General features: G+C 42.8%; 1 protein-coding gene across 1 annotated transcript; it reads left to right on the forward strand.

The window, feature by feature from the left end:
• Positions 1–1235: 1235 nt before the first annotated feature.
• Positions 1236–26449, forward strand: LOC106649929 (homeobox protein B-H2-like). Its single transcript, XM_014367659.2, has 3 exons — positions 1236–2359; positions 14705–14918; positions 23672–26449. Exons 1-3 carry the CDS (start codon positions 1807–1809, stop codon positions 24219–24221), a joined length of 1317 nt encoding a protein of 438 aa, XP_014223145.1. The 5' UTR covers positions 1236–1806; the 3' UTR covers positions 24222–26449.

The raw sequence follows: 26449 nt of genomic DNA on the forward strand, positions 1-26449 counted from the left end.
GAATAACGACGTCAACCGATGGTCAATAAAAGTACGATAATTCACTTGTAAATAATCATTATTTAACTTACAGTCGACAAACAAAATTACGAATTAGGGGTGCTTTTACAAAAATAATATCATATGGTGCTTGTCGACGCGCCAGCACTATTAGCCGAGTCAATTTTGTTGATAACTCACGATTGTCTGTGCAACAAAGAGAGGGGAAGAGAAAAATTGGTAACTATATATTATTTTATTTGACAATGCACGGCTGTATCTGGAAGCAGCATCAAAAGGGTAAAAAAAAAGAAACAGAAACAATGTTACATTATCATCGGTAGTGGACTCGATTCATCGCATATGGTCGAAATCGGCCCCGTAAACCCACAAGCTATGCACCATCTTTTACACAATATCTATTCATTCGCAGTACAAACCACAAACACGTACTCCCGTGTATTATCCATTATCGATATGGTAGTGTCGATGAAAAAAAAGAGAAGGAAAAGAAAGAGAGAAAAAAAGAAGAAACGTACAATAGCTCTTAACGGGGGTAAGTCGACTTCAAATCGAATCAAAACAAAAAAGAATCTCAAGAGTCAAGATCGATCGATCCTCTCAGCTCGCTCTTTCTTTCTAACGTGAACGTCGATAAAAGCTCGAGTACAGCTTCGAAATTTCGCTCTCTCTTTCTCTCGCACACACATTCGTTATAAAGACTCGTGAGTGTGCTATGTGTATAGTATACGTACACCCTTCTACCACCCATACAGAACAAAGTTTCTTTTTATTTCCACCTCTTTTCATTCGTACTTACACGCGCGCACACACACACACACACACACACGTACGCAGACGAACACAGTGAGCTTGGCGAGAGAGTCAGTCTAATGAAAGGCATTAACTGCAATTTTATATCGAATTACCTCCTTCCCTTGCGCGTATACACGGAGCAGCAGCAGAGACAGAGAGAATTGGCGTGCGGAGAATGTCGAGATAGAGAGCAGCAGCAGCAGCAGCGAGGCGTGGTGTCGAGGCGGAGGCCCATTGGCGTTGCTCGACGCGGCTATTGGTAGCAGTGGGCGTGGCTTGGACGCGACCGCTCGAGGTGGGGGGGACTCGGCAGCAGCCCGCTGGAAGTCCGTGCAAAATGCCTCTCGCGAAAAAGGGGGCAAAGCCGCAGACGCTCGAGCTCTCCAACGCGAACCTTGCTCCTGCGATCTCGTGTCAGTCTGCGATAGGCAGTCCTCGTGCCAGCGTCGATCCTTCCTATACACAGTGCTATTGTGCGCGCAGCAGCCCAAGCGCTTTTTTTTATCATCCATAAACAGCATGTTTAAATGTTAGTGTCATAGTTGAGAGTCTGTGTGAACTGTTGGTCGATTATACGTGTGTAATTAAGACGAGGTGTCATATTACATGTTGTTTATTTTTAGTGCTGTTCGACGAAAGACTTGTATTGTATCAGATACCTGATAATTTATCGGTGATAATTTTTAGAAAGTATCGATTTATGGTTAAATGCATAAACTGTCGAAAAGGTGGGGACGCCATTCGCGATTAATTTGCTAGTGGTATAAATAGACCGTATCATCAAGTCGATGTGCTATTTGTGAATGAGTTTGTGTTAGTAAAGGCGGAAACGTGTGTGCGTGCGTAGAGGCAGTGTGTCTTATCACGCGCGAGCTGCAATCCATCAACATTCTGTCGCCGAGGCTGCAGTGCCAATTAAGCCGAGGAGGCCCAGCCACGGCTCCCAGCCTGTCAGTCGGCACCAACAATACGTCCGACGAGGAGGACGACGAGGAGGACCTGCGCCGAGTCATGACGGTCCATCACCAGCAGCGACAGGGCCAGCACGAGGTTGCCGCCCTGAGCGCCGCCGGCCCCAACGGCCTCAACTTGTCCCGTGTCAACGTCGAGTCGCATCTGGCTCATCACATGCTTCACCAGCAGCACCCCCATTCCCACCATCCCCATCATCCGCATCATCACATGCACATGCATCATCACTTGAGCAACGGCGCCGCCAACCAGCTTCAGGTTCTCGGTCTGAACTTGCACGGGCCCAGCGTCGTTTTGTCCAGCCCCAATAACAATAATACTAACAACGGCAACAGCATAAATAACTCCAGTGTAGCTGGCGAATCATCGGCTCAGATCACGATGCCGCACAGATCCAAGTTCATGATAACGGACATACTCGCGGGTGCGTCGAGTCCGCCGTCGAGTCAGGACCCTCCGGGCAGTCCGCCGTCCACGCCTAGAGATTTAAGTGTCAGACATCAGAGCCGATTGTCACTTAACAATAACAGCAGTAATATGGACGAGGATAGTGATGCGAGTCATCACGACGCTGTATCAGTATCGTCAAACGGTGAGTACATTTTCATGGTTATTGCATTTCTCTCTATATCCTCTATATTTGCAGTTCAAAATATCCCATTTATGTCTATTCGAACACAATAATATCCAAGGTTATTTTGCACGACAAACAGACCCCCTTTTTTAAAATTATCTCTGCAGGACTTTTGAAAAAACATAAGAATTCGTCAACTTTCATTGGATTATGTTTGGATATACAGTGGATTCAATGAATGACTAGAAACTAGAAATAATCGGTCACATGTACCCGGGTGGGATGAAAAGCGCACTCCTGAATAAAAACTGAATTTCATGGGCTGGATGAGCTGTAACTTGATCAAGTTATAATGTTTTGTATTATAAATTGAACTATAAAAATTGTAAACATTATCTATAAGTCGCACAACCCTGCTTCAATGTATACAAAGATATTAAAAAATAAATCGGTGCAGAAAAATTAGTCTAATAACGGATGTAACTCATGAAAGTTTATGAATAGCCACTTCGTTTAGCTTGATATATCTACACAATGATTGAGAAAAATATATTTTATAAAAAGCTCGTTTGAACGTTTTTGTTTTTATTAAAACTTTGACCTCTTATATTATAAATTTTGAGGACTTGAATAATTTGAAATAAACAATATTGCGTGTGCTAGTACATGAAGCCATTCAGCCCAGCAAATTTTAAGTTTTATTTTTATTATATAGGAAAAAAATCTTCTGAGTGCTGTCCCATAAATGGTTATATTTTTTTTATTATTTTGGTTTTTTGTTTATAGTCAAGAATTATAAATTTATTAGAGGAAGATTTAAGTAATTTGAATTTGAATAGAGAATATGTACTATCATTGTCGATAATGAAAAAATAGATTATGACTTAAAAATTGTTTGTAGAATTTGATTTCTGAAATAGTACGTATAAAATTTTTGAGAAATAACTTCCATTGAAAAATTGATAGAAAGGGTAAAGACCAGGCATTGAAATCATTGACCCCTCACATACAACGGAATAGAAAAATAGTTGAGAAATTGATGTTGCCTTTGTACAGCAGGCATCGAAAAAAAAGAAGGCCATCGCGCGAGTCAGAATAAGTCCTCCTAAATGTGCCGACGGAGGATTTCGAACAATATAATTGTCGAATTGCCTTGCACGCGTCAGGGTGTCAACGACACACAGTTTGAAAAATACACACACACACACACACACATGCGCACGCGTAGAATTTGCTCGTTGAGTCCTAGAATGCCGGATGTGCGATCAGAGGAACTGCTCATAAATATATTAATTCCACACTTAGGGAACATCGAGTCTACGAAATCGGCGAACTGAATAATTCCCTGAAACGATTCTTATTTATATGCTCGTCTTTAATTACAGGGGTGCCTCTCTTTCTCGCTGTCCTTCTCTCTCTCTGCTCAATCACATATACCTGGCGCCAAAAGTACTGCTGCGTACAAACCCACATAGAGAGAGAGAGAGAGGTCGAAGAGCCGAGAGCACGTAGCGCATTTCGGCATACGAAGAGATGATTAAAGAGTGTATAACAACGGGCACGAGGCGCGCTTTTATTAGTACGAGTTAATGGGTGTCGAGGCGCATCACCACTAGCTGCTATACATAAGAATCGTAGAAATGCAAAGAACCGCACAAAGAGAACTTCTCTCGAGACAATATTGTCCTTAAACTTTTTGACGCTAATTTTTAACGCGGTAAAGGATCTTTCTTCTTCTTCCTCCTACTTTTAACTTGTTCCCTTTTCTTTTGCTCGGTTGCTCGGCAACACTCATAATTATAGCTACGCAGGCAATAGGCAGGTAAGGATTGTACATTTATACATTTTGCGAATCGTTGCGCAATATTCGGGGAGGACTCTTGATAAAAATCAGTATATAAGCGCGGTAATGATCGAAGCGTAGTCAGTACGTCAAAACGAGCAGACGTGGTAGAAAAAACAACGTCTCTTTTCTAACGACGTAATGACATGGACGCGACTCGAGGAACGAACGTCGCGCGGGCATATAAAAGCGCTCGTTTATTGCAGAAACAAAAAAATAATGATAATGGTATAAATCATACATCACGAAATCATTGTTATATTACATAGACGGCTGCAGCGTCGCGTCGCGTTCTCGTGAATTTTCTCGTTTCCACGTGTGTGCGCATGCCGGCGTAACCCGCAATTTTCCTGTTTTAACGAAGACAGCCCGTCCTGTACGTATGTGTGTGTATGTGGGTGTGCATGCGCTGCACTGCATGTCTATGTGTGCGTGTGTGTACTCGCTCGCGCGCGCGAGCGGGGGCGCGCACTCTACCTGCCACTGCTGCTGCATATATGCGATGATTATACACATCGAGCCATTACTATGTACTTGTCGTCGGCCCGAGTGTATGTGTAAGTGTATGCATGTGTCGCTAATGACCTTGCTCCAAAGCTGATATGGAAAAAAAAAGAAAATAAAGCGAAACGTAGGAACTTGCAACAGTGTAAAACGAAAGAAGAAACACCGACGAGCGACTGCACGCACGCATCGAGGGCGATGAAATTATCACTAGCACGATCTAAAACATCAACAGCTCGAGCGCATTATGAGCCCCGAACAATCGTCTTCATTAGGCCTTTGGATATACATTTTTGCCCGGTGTACAAGGCTCATCAATCGGCCGGAAGCAGTCCATGCTATAATGCCAATACCGCTTGATGCAAAGCATTTGCCTCGTATTATAAGCATTCAAATAATTAAACCACGAACCTGCGGGCTAATCATTTATTTTCGTCATCACTACTGCTTGATTCGAGTACTGGATGTGTCACTTCAATTAGTCTGTAAACTTATAGCGATAAGTATAAACCGCTACATCATTGAACGAATACTTGAAAGAAAAATATCGTATTAATCACCACTCAGTTCGTATTACACTTGCTACAATCGTGGATGAATCCCGATTTTTTAATTGTATTTGGTTGTGTTGCGGATGTCTAATGAATATGGATATGGTTGATCATTAAGTGATAGGTATTACGATCAAGTGTTACTTTTCAGACTAAATAGTTAATGACACCAAGGTTTCGTATAAATGTTGTGCGGAGATTTTGAGCTCTGGGATGAAGGCGTGGATAATTATCCGCAACAATGAGCGATGTTTGAGCATCGGACGTAGCGTCAAAGTTAAATATTCATATAATGAAAGCGATCAAAGTGGAAAATTTCATTGTCACTAGGGGTCATATTAAGGCGTTAGCTTTCATCAAATCAGACGTACAGTGGGCGCTCGAACGAAAAATCCAATATATAGGTATTCTTTGGTGTGTACATATACGCGCATTCTGTCAAAGAGAAAGACACAAAAGTCAAAAAGCATGAAAATTCAAATCAAAGAAGACGCGCGTACACATATTTTTCTCTCACTCGAATGCATGTACGCGAAAGCATAATCGGCTTAGATGTACATAAGCATAGGCACACAAACCAAGGCACATTTCTGCGCAGCTCGCGAGCGGCTCCCTGGCGGCTAATCCGAGAGAACCGGAAATGATTGGCAACCGTTTAGATCTCGGGGATTAGATTTGTATGCCGCCAGGCCGCGTATACACGCACGTAAAGGGACTGTCGTATACACGTACCTGCAGGCTGGCTTGGCCTGGGCTGCATCGTGTAACAGCATTTATATGTGTATATAATGCCGCAAACACTTTCTGACGAGACAATTTTTGCTCGCGCCTTCAGAAAAAGTCGCTCGCTGGCACACAAGAGAGAGATTATGACGTTACGTCGTATAAGTTTATACGCAGGCGATGACTTTTCGGGACCTTGACGCAAATAAATAAAGAGGAAAAAAATCAAGTAAAGGAATCTTTTTGATCGTCGCGACGCTCCAGAAAGAGAGCTTATAATTTCCCATGATAAAGACGATCCTCAGGCGTGCTTGTGTATATGTTTGTGTGTGTGTGTGTGTGTGCGCGCGCGCTTGATGTATCTTTTTGTACTCTCGCACTACTCCTTTGTAAAAGCTTTTATGTAGACAGCTCCGTGATTCGAAGCTCTGCCTGTATATAATTTATGTATACACATCAGAGCTATTCAATAAGTCACTGTCGTTAATTGAGCTATATTACGAGAACCAAGTTATACGGGGCCACTGTAATTTATCCAACCTTCGATATACATCTTCAATAATTCATATAAATACCTGTACCGTGGTCACCAGCGCCGCCGTATTGAACTCTAATTAAATGATCGCCTCTTTTGCCGAGATAATGCGCGATCGACGCTTGTTATTTTCTCTAAGGCCGCACGCGTATAATACTTTGTGCGTTCACATACATAATATGAAAGTTATTATGCCTCATCGTAATTCATAAAATAAAAAAGGAGAATCGATTTTTTCCTGCGTATCTGCGACACACGCACACAGACACGAGCAGATTGTATAGCGCGCTTATTAGGCGAAACACCCAAGCATAAAACGACGATAATCATGCCTAATGTGCGCGATTTACGTACGTATAGCATGTCCCACTTTTGCGATGCGAGTCAAAATCGTCATTGTCATCGGCGGCAGTTGCAGTTACAATATATCCTAGCATGCACGAAACGATATACGCAGCACTGGCGGAATATGTGTATGTGTGTGTACGTTGAGTGCGCTTGCGATTCGAAGCTTGAGCTGATCAAACAAAAAGTACGGATAATCTGTTGCGCGCCCGTCTCTACTAGTGTGAGAGAAAGAGAGGGTTGCTTGTTTGGCTTTCGACGCCCCTTTAACGAGATAAAAAGCCTGACAGGCTCTGAGTTAGAGAAAGAAAGTCAAGCCTATATTATGTACAAAGCTGATTATGACATATATAATGACACTGAGCTTCCCAGACTGTACACGCATGCACACACACGCGCGCCTTTGACCTCGGCAAATGGTGCGCAATATCAATTCTAGATTCGTTTCGCTCTATGTACGTATCGAACCCGATCGCTCGGCTAAGTAATATCTTATACTCACGCTGTAGTGAATCTAATTGAGAGATACATCCATTCCCGCGCGTTGGCTGCAGATTTTTCTCAATTTGTGCAAACTTTGCACCTATTGTGCGGTTGCAGCTTTATACTAAGCAAATCCTTACACGCTTGTGTGTATGTACGTGTGAGCTGAAAAAAAAAGAAGCGCGCGTGTGTCTGTGTATGGAAGGCTTTAACATCATCGACCACGCGATCTGCGCTCGCGCTGCCTTTCGGCCATAATACGCAAGAGTGCAAAACAATTTGTTGTATATATACCTACCTATATACACTCGTATACGCCTCTCGCTCGCTTCGCTTTCCGCCGACTTTTTAACACGCGACTTCAGTATATATCACGTGCGGATCGCGAGCGAACTGCATCGGCCACTAACACGAGTTTCGCGTGCGTTATAGACCTTTTCTCGCTCACTCGTTTCAGCGCAAAGTCGAAAAAAAACACACTTCAAAGAGGTCTGTAAACTTATATCTTTCAAATATTTGTTTTGGAAAGCGAGTGAGTAAGAGTGTGATTTTCATTTTGAATGCCATTAGTATACCGCGTGCTTATAGACACAAGATTGCTACACAATTCTCCATATAAATTGAGGGATCAGAACCATTAAGAGTGACTGACCTCGATAAATAAATCAGAACCATTTGACTAATTATCAATTTTCTATTGAATAGCCGTATTCGAAAAATATAATGATTTCTTATCTCACTTATATCACGAGCTTTTTAATTCTTAATTGACCGATTCAACCGATTGGTGGTCACACGTAAATATTATTTTCTCTAACTCAAATGTCAAACGTGTCAGTATAAAAATAACATAAATACAATGTTATTACATTACAATTGTTGCGTAGATGTCGTAGTGCGGCTTTAATAATGATTCGATAGAAAAGAAAAAACTCGTTTCGAGCCTGTACACACTCGCAGTCCGTTGTAATGATAATATTAAATTTCTATAAAGGTCGGCGAATTATTATTTATAATTGGTAGTTCTCTTTTTATTTAACGACTCCGACGACGATCATCGCACTCGCATCGGTACGTGAGCGTCCTTCGCTCGTATATATGCATTTATTACATACATCTATCCTCAAAGTATGTGCGAAACGAGCAAAATTGAAAAAGAGTAATCGCGAGCTATTAGGAGACAACTCGAGTCATATGTATATACGCCGATCGCGGCAAACAATGCACGTTACCCACAGCTATCAATTTCACGCGACAATGATTTCGAATATAAATATACTGTGTCTGTTTGTCGTTATTCTCGTCTATCGCGTAGCATAGACGTTGCGTGCCTTCGCATCGATCTGTCGCAACAGTATTATATGCGATATGAAATTCGAATAAATGAACGCTTAGCTTGTCTAATTCGATGAGACAGTTTATGAATATTTTTCGTCTCGATTGCTGCGGTTTTTCGACTGCAGCCACGATCTTCCTCTCCATATGCATATAATACGTATGCGGCTTCGCGGGAAATACTGCTACATAGACACACGCGAGTATGCGCGCTTATGAATTTAATCGCGTATTATGTATCCGACATATGTAACGTTAGATTCTGCTCTTTAACCGTCATTACGGCTACATTATTGGACTTGTTTTTTCCCATAAAAGAATGAGAAAAAAACGTCAAAAAATGTACTCTTTATCTTATGGAGGCAAATGCTATTTTCGTCTTTGATTTAAATAGAGAAAGCCATTATTGTATAAGCTTAAATATAAAAATAAAAGTGTTTCTAATCGGTCAAGTTGTATCACATGCTATTTTAGAGTGATGTCTAAATTCCTTAGTTTGAGTTATGAGATGAAATCAGCTTATTAACGGTAAATTCTATTCATTTCTTATGCTAGGGTAAGACGCTCACTTGTGTAATGAGAGCAGCTTGAAAATGCAAACGTCTCATTTATCTGAATCTAAACAGTTCTAAAAATAGACGCGCACTTTTAACTTATGCTTCATGTGTTACGTACTTAGCTCGTTAGTCGAATGAAAAATGCATGTGAAAATATTTATGTGAGATTATAACGCGGCAACGACCCTGAAAACTGATTTCGTTTGAGAAGAAGGAGACAGGTCAGAATGAGAAAAAGTAAGCGACTATTTCGAGTCAAGTGATAATAATCCATGGAAAGAAAAAAGCAGACACACATACCATAGCGCGCGCAATAGGCACTGGCAATGCGTCCGCAGTCGCGTACAAAATAATTGCAGCATGCTTGCTCACACATACACGGACACATGATGACAGGCCATGCCGATCGCGCACGTACATAAATCGCGTCTACGTGGACCGGACAAAGTAGTCAATTAGAGAATTGCATTGCAATCACTGATAAAATTACCTGGACGACCTTTCCTCGCGTCTCTTTCTCGCGATCCTGCGCTGTACAGGTTTCATGCGATACACACGGGGAGGCGCGAGCGAACGGAATCCGACGGTGGGTTTTCGTGCTCCTGCTGCAGGTATACTCGGATCCAAAAACGAGAGGGAAAGCCGCACCAGAGCGGCTATGTGTATATAGGGGAGTCATGCACGCCTATGTGTATGTATGTGTATAGGCGCGTGATTTTTGGATCGAGAGAAGGGGACCTCGCTATGTACACTGCGCAGCGGTACGTGCGTGGCGTGTATGCACGAATTTGCCGAGCAGCGAGCGTTTGATGCATATGTTAGAGCTGCGATAGGGACATTTCCGTGAGAGCTACTGTATATACCAACCGAATTATCGTTTCGTGATCTTTTTCGAGTGCACAATTCCATTGTACATACCTGGATGTGTTTGCCATAATCGGGTACTATTTGTACAAAAGCTCGGGCGCGCGACAAGTCCATTTATTTCCGATGTAAAAGTTTATCGATATGCAGGCCTGGTATATGTACGTTTTGCATGCGTTTTAAATCTCATTCTCCATGCCCGTAGAGGATTTGGAAGCGATCGGTGAGAAGCGCCTGCGATTGTATCTCAAGTACTTATGCTTGTCAACCAGTATTAACAAGTCAAAGGAATTGACTCGTTCATGGGAATCGATGACTTGCGGGTAAGATAGGACGGAGTACCAATGATCATTTTTCAAAACGTTCTTTAAATTCAATGCACTTGTCAATCGAAGATTATTTGAAGAATACTAGACGTTTTAAATTGTTCTTGAAAATAATAGTGTGGGTACTTCAAATTTCATAAACATAAAATCAAAAATCCTCAGCTCGATGAAGTGAAAAAACCAAATTAATGGAAAAAAACTCACAATTTTGTTTCGTGCGATTTCGTGATATAAAAAGCTGCAAGCAGAGAAGTGTTTTTTGCGCGAAATCGCGGATGCGCAAAGTGATGCTGCGCCGCGACTCCCGCACAGATATACCTATATAAGTATGTCTGCCCGCGCGTCCTATCTATATAGAGTGAAAGACACGCCCTCCTCCCGGGCTACGCGTGTGTGTACGCGCGCCGTACATGCTCGTATATATGTTTGACAGCAACAGCCACCGCCCTCACTTTTTCGCTTCGTTCGAGCGCACATTTCATCGTCTCTGGCTATACGTACGCTTTTCCTTTTTTTTTCCTTCTTTTTCTGTCGGCACATATCGATTGATATGCGTTCGTTTAGAAAATTTTCGATGCATAGAAAAAGTTTGCTTTACAGACGCGAATCGACCGATCGAACTTGCAACGGCTGCGCACTCACAGACATTTCGCCAGGCAAGCGATCGGCTCTTGTTAACGTCGTAAATGTACATATAGGAATGAATTTCCTCTCGCTCGCAGTTCTCGCTGCACGTGTACATGCATGTGTGACTCGAGCCTCTCGCGCATAAGTATATGAACTTTCTGCTTTAAATTAAATTGCGCGTATTGCGCCAGGGACCGAGGTGTATCATTACGGATAGCTACTGCACAACATTCGTACATACGTACAGCCACTCGAATCATTAAGGAAAAAAACGAAGAAAATTATTATACGCTCATATAGCGCGCGCATTTGGAATATAAGTAGGCATTTTTATGTAGTTTTTTAAATTGCACGTGTAGCTCATCGTTGTAGCTCTCGAGTCTGTTCTTGCACGCGCGGAGGAGCTCGATATAAACGCGATGATTATTAAAAAAAAAACACGAAAGAGAGAAAAGATATTCGTATCAGATTACAAGCTCGCAAGTTTTATTAACAAAGCGAGCGACAAAGAGAGAAAGAGAGACGGCATAAATACAAGTGCGATATAAACCAACGTACCGATGTATAGGCGTGAGGGTAATAGAAAAAGATTCGGTATTCCTCTTCCGAGTTAAAGGGCCATTGCCGGCTAGTAGTGTACGACAACGCTAATTGCCACGCACGCACACATAGGTATAGCGGCGGCGCGCAGATGAACATCCTGCGTTTATGAAGTAGCAGCAGCATATAGCACGGCGCACGCAAGAGAACTGCTTCGCGCATCCGCTTATGATATATACCTGTATGTGCACAGTCGAGCGATGTGCAGTGCAATAATTGCGCGTGGCAAGCGCTCAACTTATGTTTATATACATATGTGTATATGTGTGCGAGCCCGTGCATGCGCACATCTACTCTATGTAGATAAGTCGCGAGTCGATGCACCGGCGTTTAGTTTATAATATAGGCGCATATCCGACCGACAAATCGAGAGGTGATGAAGCGATATTTGCGCTACGCCTTATTGGAAATTACTTCTTCGTCGTCTATTGGAAGCTATAGATGAGCCGATCCCTGCACCAATTCTACTTCACAAACTGTGCACAATTGATGAGAATTATAACAGTGCTTGAAAAATCATCATCTAATGTTTCAATTTTGTTTAATATTTAGAATGAATGAATATCGCTCGGTTAGTGTGTATAATGTAGCGATGTAAACATCCTAACCGTGATGAAAAATGGATTCTCCGTAAACTTGTGTTTCGGAGCGCTATAGTGATAGAGTGAAAAAGGAGTAATATTCGACTACCATCAAAATTAAAATTTTTAGTTTTATGAAAAATGTGGAGGGAAAAGCGCCAATGCAAACCATTTTGTCGCCCTCTCGAGCCGAATGAATACGCGGCTCGTGCATACATAGTACTAAACGACGATTCAACGAGAGCACTCATTACCTTATTATAAAATGTATACAAGTGTGGATGTGACGTACTTGCACTGTCCTGACGTAATATAATGCAAGTCAGTGCAACCGTCACTTAGACACTCAGTTGACAGGGACGATTCGCTTCGAGGAATCTTAAGTAGCAAATTTTCTCTCTCACTCTCTCGTGGGGCTGTGGTTAGTAAAAAAATGTATATATAACAATAAAGAGCAGAGGCGAGCGTAGAATAAAGTGGTAATCATCGCGACGTTGGCTCGTTTTCGTTGAGCTACATTTATATACCTAACGAGACTACAATGTCTTAAGTTCTTTTGACTTCTTTTACTTCGTGTCTGTATATGTATGTATGTATACAAGCTTACATATAACATGGCAAAGCTTGCGAAAAGCCACTTCCTCGTGGGTAGAAAAAAGAAAAAAGGGGCAAACTTTTTTTCGCTAGAAGAAAAATACGCGAACGAAAAGAGCAAGAAGGAACACCCATATATATAGATATCGTACCGGCCAGAGAGATAGAGTATGAGGTTTAAGGAAAAAGTTGGCCGTGCAGCACACAAACGTCTTGGATGTGTCTCAAAAGACCCGACGAGAGAGAGAAAGAAAGTAGAGGAGGGAAAAAAGCACAGCGAAAAAGAGGAGAGAGAGAGAGAAGTAAACTTCTGCCAGTAGTCTCTCTAAGTGTATCACATAGTAAATTAAGTTTTCCAAGATAGAGAGACTACGGCGCCATGTTGCCAAGAGAAAGATGGCGAATTGACGGTCTGTATATTATGTTTGTGTGTGTGTGTGTGTGTGTTTGGGTGGGTGCAGTTATAGCATATATGTATACGTGTGTGTATACTGATCAAACGGTCGCTAAGAGCTGAGCTTTCGCCCGGCTTAACTTATGTATATATCTTTTCGCGTGCGAGTGTGTTTGTGTGTATAACCCCGCGGGAGTGCGGATGGAGTCGGCCATCCGTGCATCGTGTATACGTGTGTATGCGTGTGCACGTCTTTTTCGCCGATCGATTTTATCGCTCTCGCGTTTATAGACGCGGCAGAAAATTTTATATCTCTGTTTCTGAACGAAAGACAAGCACTGAAAGGAAGACGACGTATTAGCCACTTTTTTCTCTTCTCCTCGAAGACTTTATTTTCCGCATTGATCCATTATCTTTTGCGAAAGGCCAATCGATATGGATATATAAATGAGCCATAAGCTGCATAGACAATGTGATGTATCTATCGTAGCGAATTTCACAAGAGTCGTAGCTAATTCGTATATAATCGATGTAAAATTGAAACGTTTTCTTGGCCATCGTCGGTGAAATTTCGCATTGTCATTTGATGGATTGCCACGATGACAACAAAGCCTTGGCTATTAAAAAAGAAGAAGAAGAAGACAAAACGAGCCTGCACCCGAGTAAAGTTACCCGGACGAGAATACGTGTACGGAGGCTGTGCGTGTGTGCGCACTACAGCCACCTCTCCGCGTGCATACACAGCTTTATATATATGCATACATCTCGTTGGCACTTTAATCGACGTCGTCCTGGGGGGATTATATCCCACTCTCACTCTGCTATAGTAGCTGCTGTATACGCGCTGCTCCGGCTGCACAGGCGGAAAGTCTGGCGGGAATAGAGACAATTTGCCCCGCGCGCGCGCAAGCCTCATGCTCGCGTGCTATGGAGTGAGGAGACACCGTCGAGAGACAGAGAGAGAGAGTAGCGAACGAGCGAGCTCCAATCGGGCGGCGCGACCAATCGCGAAGCGACGTCGTTTTCGTCGTAGCCGTCGTCGTCGTCGTCCTCGTCGTCGCCTTCCCCAACCCAACGCACAAAAGGAGCGTGACGTTCGCTCGACTGCGCAAAGAGAACGACATCGATTGCCCCCCTCTTTTAACACACACACAGAGTTTCAACCGTATATACAGCCGACTCGACGAGAACCTCGATCGCTTCTGTATGTATATATGTCATAGAAGCTTACTTAAATCCTTTTTCGTGCATTTGTTAAAGATTTATCGCCAGCTTACGAAAAATTGCTAGCTTGTGGGAATTTTCAGTTTTCATAACCTGGCTTTTACGATTTTATCTTAAAATTAAATAGCAGTACAACTGCTGTAGAAATTTATTCGATACCTAATTTCACGTAATCGAACTTTATATTACAAAAATTATAGAAAGCATTTAATATTCTTACGTTCTAAAATCCACCTCTACAAAGCTCAACTTTAATAAATATATCGTTTTTGCTTAGGTAAAGACGACGACCCAAAGGTACCTTCGAGCTTGAACTCGTCGCAAAGCAAAAAGCAGCGCAAGGCACGAACGGCGTTCACGGATCACCAGCTGCAGACTCTAGAGAAGAGCTTCGAGAGGCAAAAGTACCTCAGCGTTCAGGATCGGATGGAGCTTGCGGCCAAGCTGCAGCTCACTGATACGCAAGTCAAAACGTGGTATCAGAACCGAAGGTGAGATACGTTGATTTCAGACTGTCGGAGCTTCCTGCTCCTTAATTTTTATGATATGCATATTTTTTAAGTATCAACCGCGCTCATGGGAATGAAGGAATGAAAAAAAAAAAGAAAAAACGACTCGTATTAACGCGTATTCGTTCGAAAATATCGATCGATCGACTTGCGGAACGCTCGGTTATACAAACGGAACAGGTTTGACACTCGATAAAAAGTTATACATATACTTTCACGCATCATCGTGCAGAAGCAGCGGCACTCGATCGTGTGCACGTCCATGAGAGTATGAGTGTGTGCGTTATAGAGGATAACTTTTATGTACGGCGCGTGTCGAATCAGTAAATGGAAATCGGTGCCGACCAACAAAGCCCCTTGTTTACGCGTTTAAACGCTGCAAACTCGTGCGAGCAATTTTTTTTCGTTTTTATTCCGTTACATCGCTGTTACTGCACTACTGTTTTTAAACGTGCACCCAAAAGAGAGCGAGAGACAGAGACAGAGAGAAAAAATTAAAAAGTTTGATGTTTGCTAAGTGAAAATTTTTTGCCTCGTGCTCGAACGAGAGAGAAGATTGCTTTTTACGAGAGTGTTTATTTGATGAGTAAGAAAACGAAGAAGCAACAACAAGGAAGCGCGAAGAAAGGGTAAAAAGAGGCTCGTTCAAATATACGCGACGCTATTTTATTGAAGCATTATGTTTTGCAGCTCTTCAGCAGTAGCGAACAAACGGCCGTGATATTCAATTATCGTTTTTTAACTCGTTAGAAAGCCAAACAGATGAGCCTTAAAATAAATAAGTACAACCAAACAAGGAGCGAGGACAAAACGGTTTCTTATCGACTCGTTGGAATCTCCGAAAAAAATAGTACTCAGTTGTGTAACGTTAGACTCTCTTCGGTGTAGCTCGCGCGCGGTAAGCGCACATCGGTATTTCCCAAGGGTGGCTCTCATGCGAGAATCGCTTTCCACGCTTTTGAGCCAGATGTCGTGTTTACGCTCAGCAGAGGATAATTTACTAAATATGCATCGGGACAAACACGTCGGAATCAATTAGCCGAATGAGTTGAAAGTTAAACGCTACAGGCTATAGGATAATACGAGCCGTCTAAGTCGTTGAGAGAGCTCCCCTCGCGATCGTGCTAGCTGTTTCAGCCTCGGCAATAGACGAAACCGCTAATACTCTTAGGTCTGTTTTACCGCAAAGCAGCGCCTCTCTCGTGGGTACGACATCATACCAAGCTCCTCTCGTTTAATGCAAACGCTCATCTCTTCGGAGACTCGTCTTTACAAAAAATCAATGCGATGAAATGGGCAAGCGCGTCTGCTGCAATACGAACGAGCTGAAAGCACACGTGCGCGGGTATATGCATTATAGCATTGCAAAATTTCCTCCCTCCAGCCTCAGGAATAGGCGGAGTAGCTGCATGTACATACACACTCTCTCACGCGAATATACATACATATAAGAGCAAGTGAGAGAGAGAAAATCGAAGTGGCACGGCGCGCAGTGGCGAATCGCAGGCGCCACGAGATGACGCTGTAAATCCCGGGATAAGCTAGAGGAAGAGAGAGAGAGAGAGAGAGAGAGAGAGAGACATGCTGCAGCGGTAGCAGCTACACTCGGGCTAAAAAGGATGCCGCTGCGCGCCGCGATCAATTGCCGCCAGAGCAAAAACTCCAGTCCACATATACACACACATTCAACGCCCGGTGTTACGCCTACCCGAGATAATTAGAAAATCGACTTGCTTGTTTTCCTTTCTCGCGCTGCAATATTACATAAATAAATAGCCCGCGTATAAGATTACTTGTGCTGTAAGGGTGCGATATATGCTATACGCCTTGTTTTTATGAGCAGTATCCAGTGTCTAATACTAATATTTTTTTTTTTACCAATTTCAGAGTACGACAAATTTTTCTCCTGAATTTCTTGTTTTTTTTTGTTTACTTTTTTTTCGATCCCTTACAGAATAGATATTTATAAGGTTCACGGTCGAGCGCGAAAGTATACCACGGGCTACATCGTTTGTCTCCCGAAAAAAAGGTGGTGATGTGGTGATTCTACACAAGAGCTGAAAATATCGATTGTTCCCGCGTGCAAACTCATAATTAAGGAGAGCCGTGACTTCGAGCTAGTTTGTGTGCGCCAAGGCCGTGGTGCATTTTGATTAGGTACCATTTTTTTATTTTTTTTTTTTTTTGTAATTGTGATTGTCATCTCCTTCAAACTTTTAAACTTCAACTAAGACCTAAAAATTGTAAAAAATTATTATCTATTTTTATTTTTATGTGTTTTTTGTTTTATTTACTAATTGATTTATTTACTAATCATTGCCTCAATTTCTTATAATAAAACTATTCTAAATTCAATGTTTCTTAATTTTCAGAATAATATCGAGGTTTTCAGAAAGCTCAATGACTTGATAGTTCTAAAAATATATTCAGAGAGTCATCAGCTTTGTTATCGATAAGAGATTGAATATTATAAGAGCATTAGCAAAGTTTAAAAATGCAGCTAAAACCATCGTGGGAACATAAAGTTTTCTAAATTGCAACGCGCTCGAAATCCGTTCATATGTCATACAAATTACATAAAGTGACGTTGTTGCAACTATAAGCTCGTTTAATGTGTTCTCTTTATGAAATAGTTTCTTAAAACTACTCGAGAATATGGTGCGATTAAAATCGCGATCTATTCAGCGACGCAAGTTGCGGGAGCGTAAGGAGAGAAAAAAAGTTAGATAAGTCTTCCATAAAGATTATCGCGCTATATAGCATAATAAATTGTCGTCGCGCTTTGAGGTACCGCGGCAAGTATCATACACGTATTCGGACGTATAAAATTACGCGCTTTGTATTATTGAAATGTCATAGAATTGACAAGCGGACGATCGAGTTTTTCAAAAATTCGTAAGAAACCGACTGACAAGTACACATTTTTTCGCCCGAAAAAACCACATACACTTATCCGACGATCTGTCGCAAGTAATGCGTATGTATATATTTCTCAAGCTTGTTTTATGTTAATGGCAACATTTTATAACGAAGTACTCGATTGATCAGTAGTCAAGCGATGCGTGAAGATTGAGTTATAAATCATAGAGCAGTGCTAGCTGATGATTACACAATGTCCATATCAAGCGCGAGGTATACTCGAGTAATGCACAAGTTTATAATACGAAGTAGATGATGGTCACGTGGAGCTTCCTTAAAATAATCATATCAAATCGCAACAAATGACTTACTCTTATAAAGTAACACTTTGCTCGATCTCGTTTCGTTATATATGGACGGTGAGTTGTGTATAAGATATCATCGAGTTCTTCCATGCATAATTAAAAGTCGAGAGGTGTATATCCGCGCGATATTGCTGCTACGAGTCGTGTGCAGCATAGCGCAATAATTGCTCGGACAAGTGACAGATTACCGGGTTTTAACGGTACCACGAGGCAGCAACCGCACCCACGATCGATTCATCATAATTTCTCGATGGCACCCAAGTACTTCATCGCTACGTAGGTACGATACGAGACGCGCAGCTGCTGTTTCTGCGGCCAAAGGGAAATCTAACCATATGAATTTAATCGAAAAAGGATAAATTCGCGCGGCCGAGTAGGTTTCGCTGCCGTTTGCAGTGCGTCCGATGCAACTGCAGCAGCTGAACGCTACATCGCGCGCGACATTATAACCGTGAGAGCTCGGGTGCGCACGATGCGCTGCGGAAGAAGGTGCTTCTCTCTCTCGCTCTCGACATATCGTCGCGTCTCCGTCGCTCTGCGCTTCCCACGCCGAGTGCATGCTGCATTGCGTGTACGCGTTTGTCAGCGCACCTCGTGTGTATAACGGCTGCATTAGACACACTTATTGCGCGTGCGTATACCTCGGCGCTGAGGCTGAGCTTTTTTTGTGAGTATATCCTCGAGAGACTGGTAGCGATTTTCGAAGATCAAGTGTTAAACGTGACTCGTTTGTGCGTTTCTTTTCGGAACGGTCGTTTTATTTCTTTTTTTTTTTTACTCGTCATATTGGTGCTCGAAGATAATTGACGACAAAATGAGATGCTTATCAGGGGATTTTCACGCGTTATTAAATATTATTCACACATACATGCATAGAGTGCGTATACGCATACTCTTGGCGTTATATACTTTTCCAAGAGCCTTAATTAATGCGCATTAAACTCGACCCGAGCTAATGAATCATATCGCTCGTTGCACGAGCATGCGCAGGTGTTGCTTCTTCGAAATATATAATATCTCTAGCTGCACTCATATATCGAATTAATCGCAACTGCGATTTTCTTTCGATTTCGCGTTTGTGTGCGCATGCATTAATGCATGCACATATGCGTATAAACACGAAATATTCACGCGATATGAATATTTTCGCGCGCGTGCGCGAAAGAGAAAAGAGGCTAATTGGAAGATGTGCTCCATTGTATAGCTGGATGAGTGCGCGATATTTTCGCGCGTGATTATAATTCGCTATTCTTTCGTTGTTGTTGTTGTTATTTTTTTTTTTTTTTCAAGTATCGTTATTGTAGCATGAACGTGTATATTGCTCGATGACACATTTGTGTACATTTGCTTATTATGTGTAGCGTGCTCACGAGGAGCGTTTTTCGCGGACTCGCGTTCGTGTTTTTTCGAATTACCCGTTGATGCGCGCGAGCTCGCAAGCATATAGCTGAGAAAAGTTGCAATTATATACTCGCGGCTGCGCGCGTTTTCCATTGTTCTTGCCTTTTATGTTTATAATGCGCCGCGCTTTAACGTGACAATTATTAAAAAAATATCATTGTATAATGAGGAATCCATTTTTGTACACCTCTGCCGTGTGCCACACAAACTTCCTCTTTCTTTCTCTCTCTCTCTCTCTCTTTCTGTGAGCGGCGGCGCACATGTCCTTTCACCTCTTTCATAATTTCACCCTTCACGCTGCCTACATGGTCTGCGCCGTCGCATTATACATACGTGTAATAAAAACAAAGAAAAAACCACAGAAGCTCGGTGCTCAGCGAGGCATTTAATAATTCGAAAAATATGTCGCGCTCGACGGTTACGCGATCACACGCGTGCGCGCACACACACGTGTATAACTACGGTCGTGTTTATATGCGAAGCCGAACTGTATACGTGTGCGTGTGTGTATATAATACAGTGTGCACAACAACAGCACATTATAAATGCATTAACGCGCCGACATCGCCGACGCCGAGCGAATATTCCCATCGAAATTTTGTCTTTATTCGCGCGTTATACGTGTCCGATAAAAACGCTCGGAGGAAGATTCGCCATAACATGTACAGTTAGAGCCGTCTCCCCCGAGCTTGTGTACCGTAAATTGTTGCTCTAATAAATAGACGTGCACTGACGCGTTTACGCGCCTTCGTGTACAGCTTGTATAGGTACTTAGCACAGTTACGACAGACGTGAGATGATCGATTTGACGAAGAAAAAGTGTCTCGACGTTTTTCATATTTTTTCGCGTTAACCGATGAGCGAAACGTACACGAGAGCCAGAATTTAGTCGAACGCTTGACTTTTTTACGTTCGACCGATTTTTCGCTCGATTATCGAAGCATATGATATACTCTTAGTAGCTCTTAAATTTTTAAGCTATTTAAATGATCCATGAGCCTGTGTAATATATTTGTCTTGGCATGATCGAGGTCTTTAAATTCATTCTGATGATTTTTTTTATCGATATTACTTGTTTGTTAGCGCGTTGCATTGACACGACAGCGAAAAAAAGAAAGTTGGGAAACGTAGCGTGGCAATTGTCCGGAAGATTCTTGGGTGCCTCGACAGGTCATTTCGTATATGAATTATAGGGAAAAAAGCCGAAGGGTGAAAAAAGAGGAAGAAAGCAGGAATGAAAGAAAGAGATCGATTATCCACTTCGGGTTGGAATTGTACACCCCATTCGAGTGCCTCGGCACCTGCTCAATAATATAACGCATAGGTACACACGCACGTACAGACGCGATCAAATAAACACGCTTGTTCGAGTCATTTCGGTATTGGTTATTTACATAGCATAAGGAAACGTTTCGAGATTCAGTCGACGTAATGCGGGAAAAATATTAATGGGCAAACTCGCGTGGTAAGGTATATGTGCTGCAATCGACGAGGATGGAATAGGTGCCGAGCTACCATTGAGTATCGTCATTATAATTCGCCAAAGCTCGTGTACGTGCGGCATTCCAATACCCCATCGTAATCGGCAGCTACGAAAATTCTCATGCGGCGGGCGGTAATATAACGATATTCGCAGCTCGCAATGATTTTCAATTCTTCGCGCGCGAAATATACATAAAACGACGATGACGTACTCGAAGGATACAATAATAATCGCGAGCGATTCCTTTCACCGGAGTCAAACTTTTAACTGCACTCGCACACGCAGCCACACGGACACAAACGCAGACGCACATGGTATACAAGCTCCAGCCTCTCTTTCTCTCTCTCTCTCTCTCTCTCTCTCTCTCTCTCTCAGGCGAGTAGAACCAACCCTTTGCGGTGTCATAAATCAATGATGCTGCTACTATAAACCACAAAAGCTCGAACACGGCAATTAAGGGTGTTTTAGAGTGGCTGCCGCTGCATACTTATGCGCGCGTCAAGGGTATTAAAAAGCATTACTCATCACATAATCGCAATACACAATGGGCCAAAGAGAGAAGTGGCGACGAGCTGCGAGAGTGAGAGAGAGAGAGAGAAAGAGAGAAAGCGGCGCTAAATGTCGCGCCAAATACACTTAGATGAGAAATGATCGTATTGGCTTTTAGAACATTCGTATATTCGAGGCCTGCGCATGCATACGCACAATAATAACCAGTTTAAATGCGAATTTCATTCAAATGTATTACATGTTGGCAAGCGCGTCTACGTGTGCGTCTGCAGCAGCAGCAGCATCGGCAGCGATTATTCGCGTATGCACACTTATGTGCCTGCATTATACATTTATCTATATTTAATGTTTAATGATTCGTTGGATGATGATGATGTTAAGATTCATAACGGCGAGGGTTCAGAGCGTAGTCGAAAAGTACATTAGTCAAAAAAAAGAGTTCCACTGTGTGTGTCCTCTGTGCTGCTGCTGCTGCTGCTGCTGCTGCTACTGCTGCTCCGTTGCGACGATTGTTATGTTAATATTATGCGAGCTTGGAATTAAAAATGAATTTTCCCGTTGAATTGAAGAAGATAAGTGTGCGCACACGTGTACCATAGCGGTACCATAGCTGCAGTATGGTAATTATTACGCTTCCGAATGAAAAAAAAGCCAGCCCATTATCAATTACCCGTTTTTTCGCTCTTTTTTCTCATCGAGCTCGCTTGGCATGCATTAACAGCACGAGGGGTGACTTTCTCTTTATGCGTGTATATGTGTCATATTGAAAAAATAATATAAATCGAACGCGCTCGACTCGACCACTTTCACCCCGTTACTTCTCGAGTGCGAGTGTGCGTGTACGTGTATATCCGGTGTCGTGACGTCTCTCCGCGAAGAAAAGCGGGTACGAAAAAAAGCATCCCCATTTCATAAACTTTACATTGTTCGCGACTACGGAAGCGTGGATAATAATGATTGGTCGACTGTCTTAAGAGGATATACATTTCTCGGCAAAGGCTTTCGCCTCGAGGAGACTTTTTGGCACAATAATCGCTGGAAGAAAGAAAGTGTTGCGCGCAACACTCGCACCGAGGTAAAAATAGATATCACACCCTTGCCCCGACTTGGTTCGTTCATGAAAATGCACAACTTCGCCTCGTGCCACTGCACTGCAGCAGCGTGTATATCAACGCGTGCGCAGTCCGTGTATATCTTTATCAGCCGCATGAGGCCGAAAACGCGAATTTATAAAGGTCGCTCGCTCGCCGAGACACACATCGAGTACACGTTTATAAAAGCCTCGAAAATGCGCGTGTCTATCGTAGTTGGAAATCGGCGTAACTCGCACCTCCGCGAGCAGTTACAATTTTCCGCCCTCTCCCCTTATCCACTGGAGTAAGGCAAAACGCACACGAGCTCGCTGTAGGGACACACGTACACACATGGCATGATAGGCGATGATTAGAGCGGGGCAGGCAGTGGCGCTGGTGCACGGGCCATTTGTTAGTATAATAAGAGCCAAGCCAGCGGAGTGGCCATCGCCGATGCATGTATATGCATGCGAGCTGAGGCTGAGGCTTTTATATATATATGGGAGTTTAACCGCCCGTCGGCACGCCACTGCCTGCACGGGTCGCGCGCGTAATTGTCCGTTGATTTGCATGCCCTCTTATATATACATTGCGCGCAAGGATTTTCACCTGTCTTACGTGCACTACTAGTGTGCCTATGTGTATACACGGTATCGCTCGGCAGTCGTGTGTGGCTCTGCAGCCTTACATATATTTGCTATACTATATCTCTATATACATATATGCTATATACGTCGAGATATACGCCACCGTCGCTGCCGCCATCACCCGGCTTATACTCGTATCGACTTACACGAGTAAATATCACAATATATGCATTTCGCTGCGCTGAGAAAGATGTATCGGATGTAGACTTGTTTGTTACAAGGACAGCTTTCCGATTGCGTGTATGTGTGTGTGTGTGTCTGCCTGCGTGTACGAATAAATGAGATATATGTAAAGGACGATCGGTGCCAAGTCAATTACAGTCCCATATTATAATATGACTTATAAACTTTATTTGTAAATAACTTTATCAAATGTCTCTGTATGTTCTGATTGCAGGACGAAATGGAAGCGCCAAACGATCGTCGGCTACGAGATAATGGCCGAGGCGGGCAACTTTGCCGCCTTCCAGCGTCTCTACACTCCGACGGCGAGTCCTTACTGGCCGTATCCGGGTGCGGCCGCCGCGGTGGCCCATCAGGCCCAGAACGACCTGCTGTACCGTCAAGCGGCGGCGGTGACGCTGCAGAAGCCCCTGCCCTATCGGCTCTATCCGAACGCGCTGATGCTGGCGGGCCCGAGCAGTTCGCTGGGTGGCTTGACGGCGGCCGGCTCGACAGCGGCCCACCTCAACAATTACTACAGCTCGGCGTCCCAGAGGGCCAGTCCGACGAGCAGCGAGGCAGCCGCGCACCTGGAGCAGAGGGCCGCGGCCGAGCTCTTGCAGAGGGAGCACAGCGAGCGGGAGCGAAGTAAGAGTCTGGAGAGGACGCCGCCCCCGCCCTCCTCCTCCTCGTCCCAGCAGCAGCAACAGCAGAGAGAGTCCAGCGACACGCCGACGAGCCCGAGGCGAGACGACAGCGACGACGAGAGCATACACGACGTTTAATCAGTGATGAGCGATTGTTAGCAATATAGCAAATTTTACGTTGAATAGTGAAAATTATATAGAAATACATTTAACAACTGGATGTCGAGAATTCGTGCACGGCCGACGGGGGTGCCAAATGATAAATGCATGCATTTACTGGGACGCGCGAGATCCAGGAGGATGGCGAGGCTCGAGCGGCTGTGTGCAGCAGCAAAGTACCTTGACACCTGCCGCTGGCTGCTCTCTGCAGCCGCGCGAGTCTGCAACTTTCAATGCACGCGTAGCGTGGACGCAGTCATTTAAGAGAAATGGCGGAAGTTAACGCGTGGAAAATCGCGAACAATGCCGGAAGCATGACGTACGCTCAGGATGTCCTGCGGTTAACCGGTCCTGCGAACAAATACTATATATATGCGCTACGCGATGAAATCGAACGACGGCGCAAATACATACACATGCGTGCGTGACGTTTGGCCCGACGCGTATTATAAGTGCTGCATATACATCGCATGAGCGAAACAGATAGTGCAAGAGAAAGAGAACGAGAGAGAAAGGCGGATGGGGTTAACCCTGACCATGAAGAATTTTGATTTCGTACGCCGCTCGGATATTTTTTCTCTCTTTTATTGTCGTCGTCGATCGGGATTGCCGAGACGTTGAACTCTGTGTGTGTATGATCGTTGACCGCTCCGGGCCCTAGCTCTTTTTCCGGACAAATAATATCGATTACGGAACTGCAATGGACGGAGGATATATATATCGTTGGAAATTGTTATTTTTTTCTTTCGGTTTGCGTTCTCTCTTTGTTGAGGTATGTACCGAACGCATTACTCAGAGTCCTTTTGAGTCTTGAATTGTGAGTAATCCATCGATAATAATTGTAAATAAAGCCAAATTTTCATGAATTACCAGTGTGTGGTGTGCTTTTATTTTTCCTCCGCCAAAACAAATCGGATTGATCGTTTCGATGAAAGAACACTTCTTTGTGCAATAGTGAAAAGTCCGTGACGATTATAATGAACTTCAAAAATCTGAGAACGTTATAAAACTGCTATCAGGGATATATGATATGATGTAAATAATAATAGTACTAAGTACCTTGTGTATACGATGTGAACAGCCGTTTATCATTATTTTTATCAAGGAAACATTCACAACTTGTATTATATAAATTTTAATAATGTGTTTGTACCCTGATTTCGTACATTCAAATCTATCGAGTGTAGATTAGAAAAAGAAAAGTTATTATTCGATGGCTAATTATTCTTTCTCGAATTCAACGCTATCGAATGAACGTATGAATAAATAAGTATTTATAGTTGATATGGTATTTAAGTGAATAGTTAAAACTTAGCCTTCTAGAACGATCACACAATTCAGTAGTTGTCGCCGTATGTTTTAATGATACATTTAAAAAAAGTATACACACACAACGCTATTTAGAGTACGATACATCAGTGAAAATGAATCTCAAACTTACTTATTAAGTGAAAGTTGCGAAATTATGAATTATGAAACTTGCAATTGCAATGAGGAAGACAAGCAAAAAAAAATTAATAAAAAGTAAATTACAAAATTTTCGGTACTGTTTTCCAACCAAAAACATCATACTTATGAAAAATATAACAAGATAAATAAATGTGTGTGTGTATAGTCGAGCATCGAATAGATTTTGTGGAGTACCAGTATTATGAATGGATTATATTACCTAGACTTTATATAAAGAAAAAAAGAAAAAGATACGTATCTAAACGCGCGCAAAAAGCAGAGAGTGTGTATCCGGTGTGTGAGCAAAAATGCGTATAGATAGGTAGTTATTAATTATGCATAATATGTGACACACACAGGTTATATATTATTAATATACGATCGATCCCTGCGAGGTATTATAATATAATATGTAATAATGCGCGTCGAAAGGCGACGAGGACGATCAACCACGACGGCGACGGCGACGACTACGAGAGGATGGATTTTTGATCGATCGATCGGCGAAACGAAATTTGTCCCGACGAGGTGTATAATGTGACAACGACGGGAATTTTATATAGACCACCGAGCCGAAATTGTTTTGCGTGAAATTGGCAAAAATAAAAAGAAATGGAGAAAAGAAACAAAATTAAAGAAACCAAATCAAAAAGCTGATCGAGTTCTGTCTTTATCTTCGCCGTCACAGGCATAAGCGCGCGTCAGGAAAAAAAATTATAATTATCTTATAGTGAATCATGCTTTGTAATATATGTCTG

The sequence above is a fragment of the Trichogramma pretiosum genome, unplaced genomic scaffold (assembly GCF_000599845.2).
Source record: "Trichogramma pretiosum strain Unisexual culture from Peru unplaced genomic scaffold, Tpre_2.0 scaffold15, whole genome shotgun sequence".
NCBI classification, from domain to species: Eukaryota; Metazoa; Arthropoda; class Insecta; order Hymenoptera; family Trichogrammatidae; genus Trichogramma; species Trichogramma pretiosum.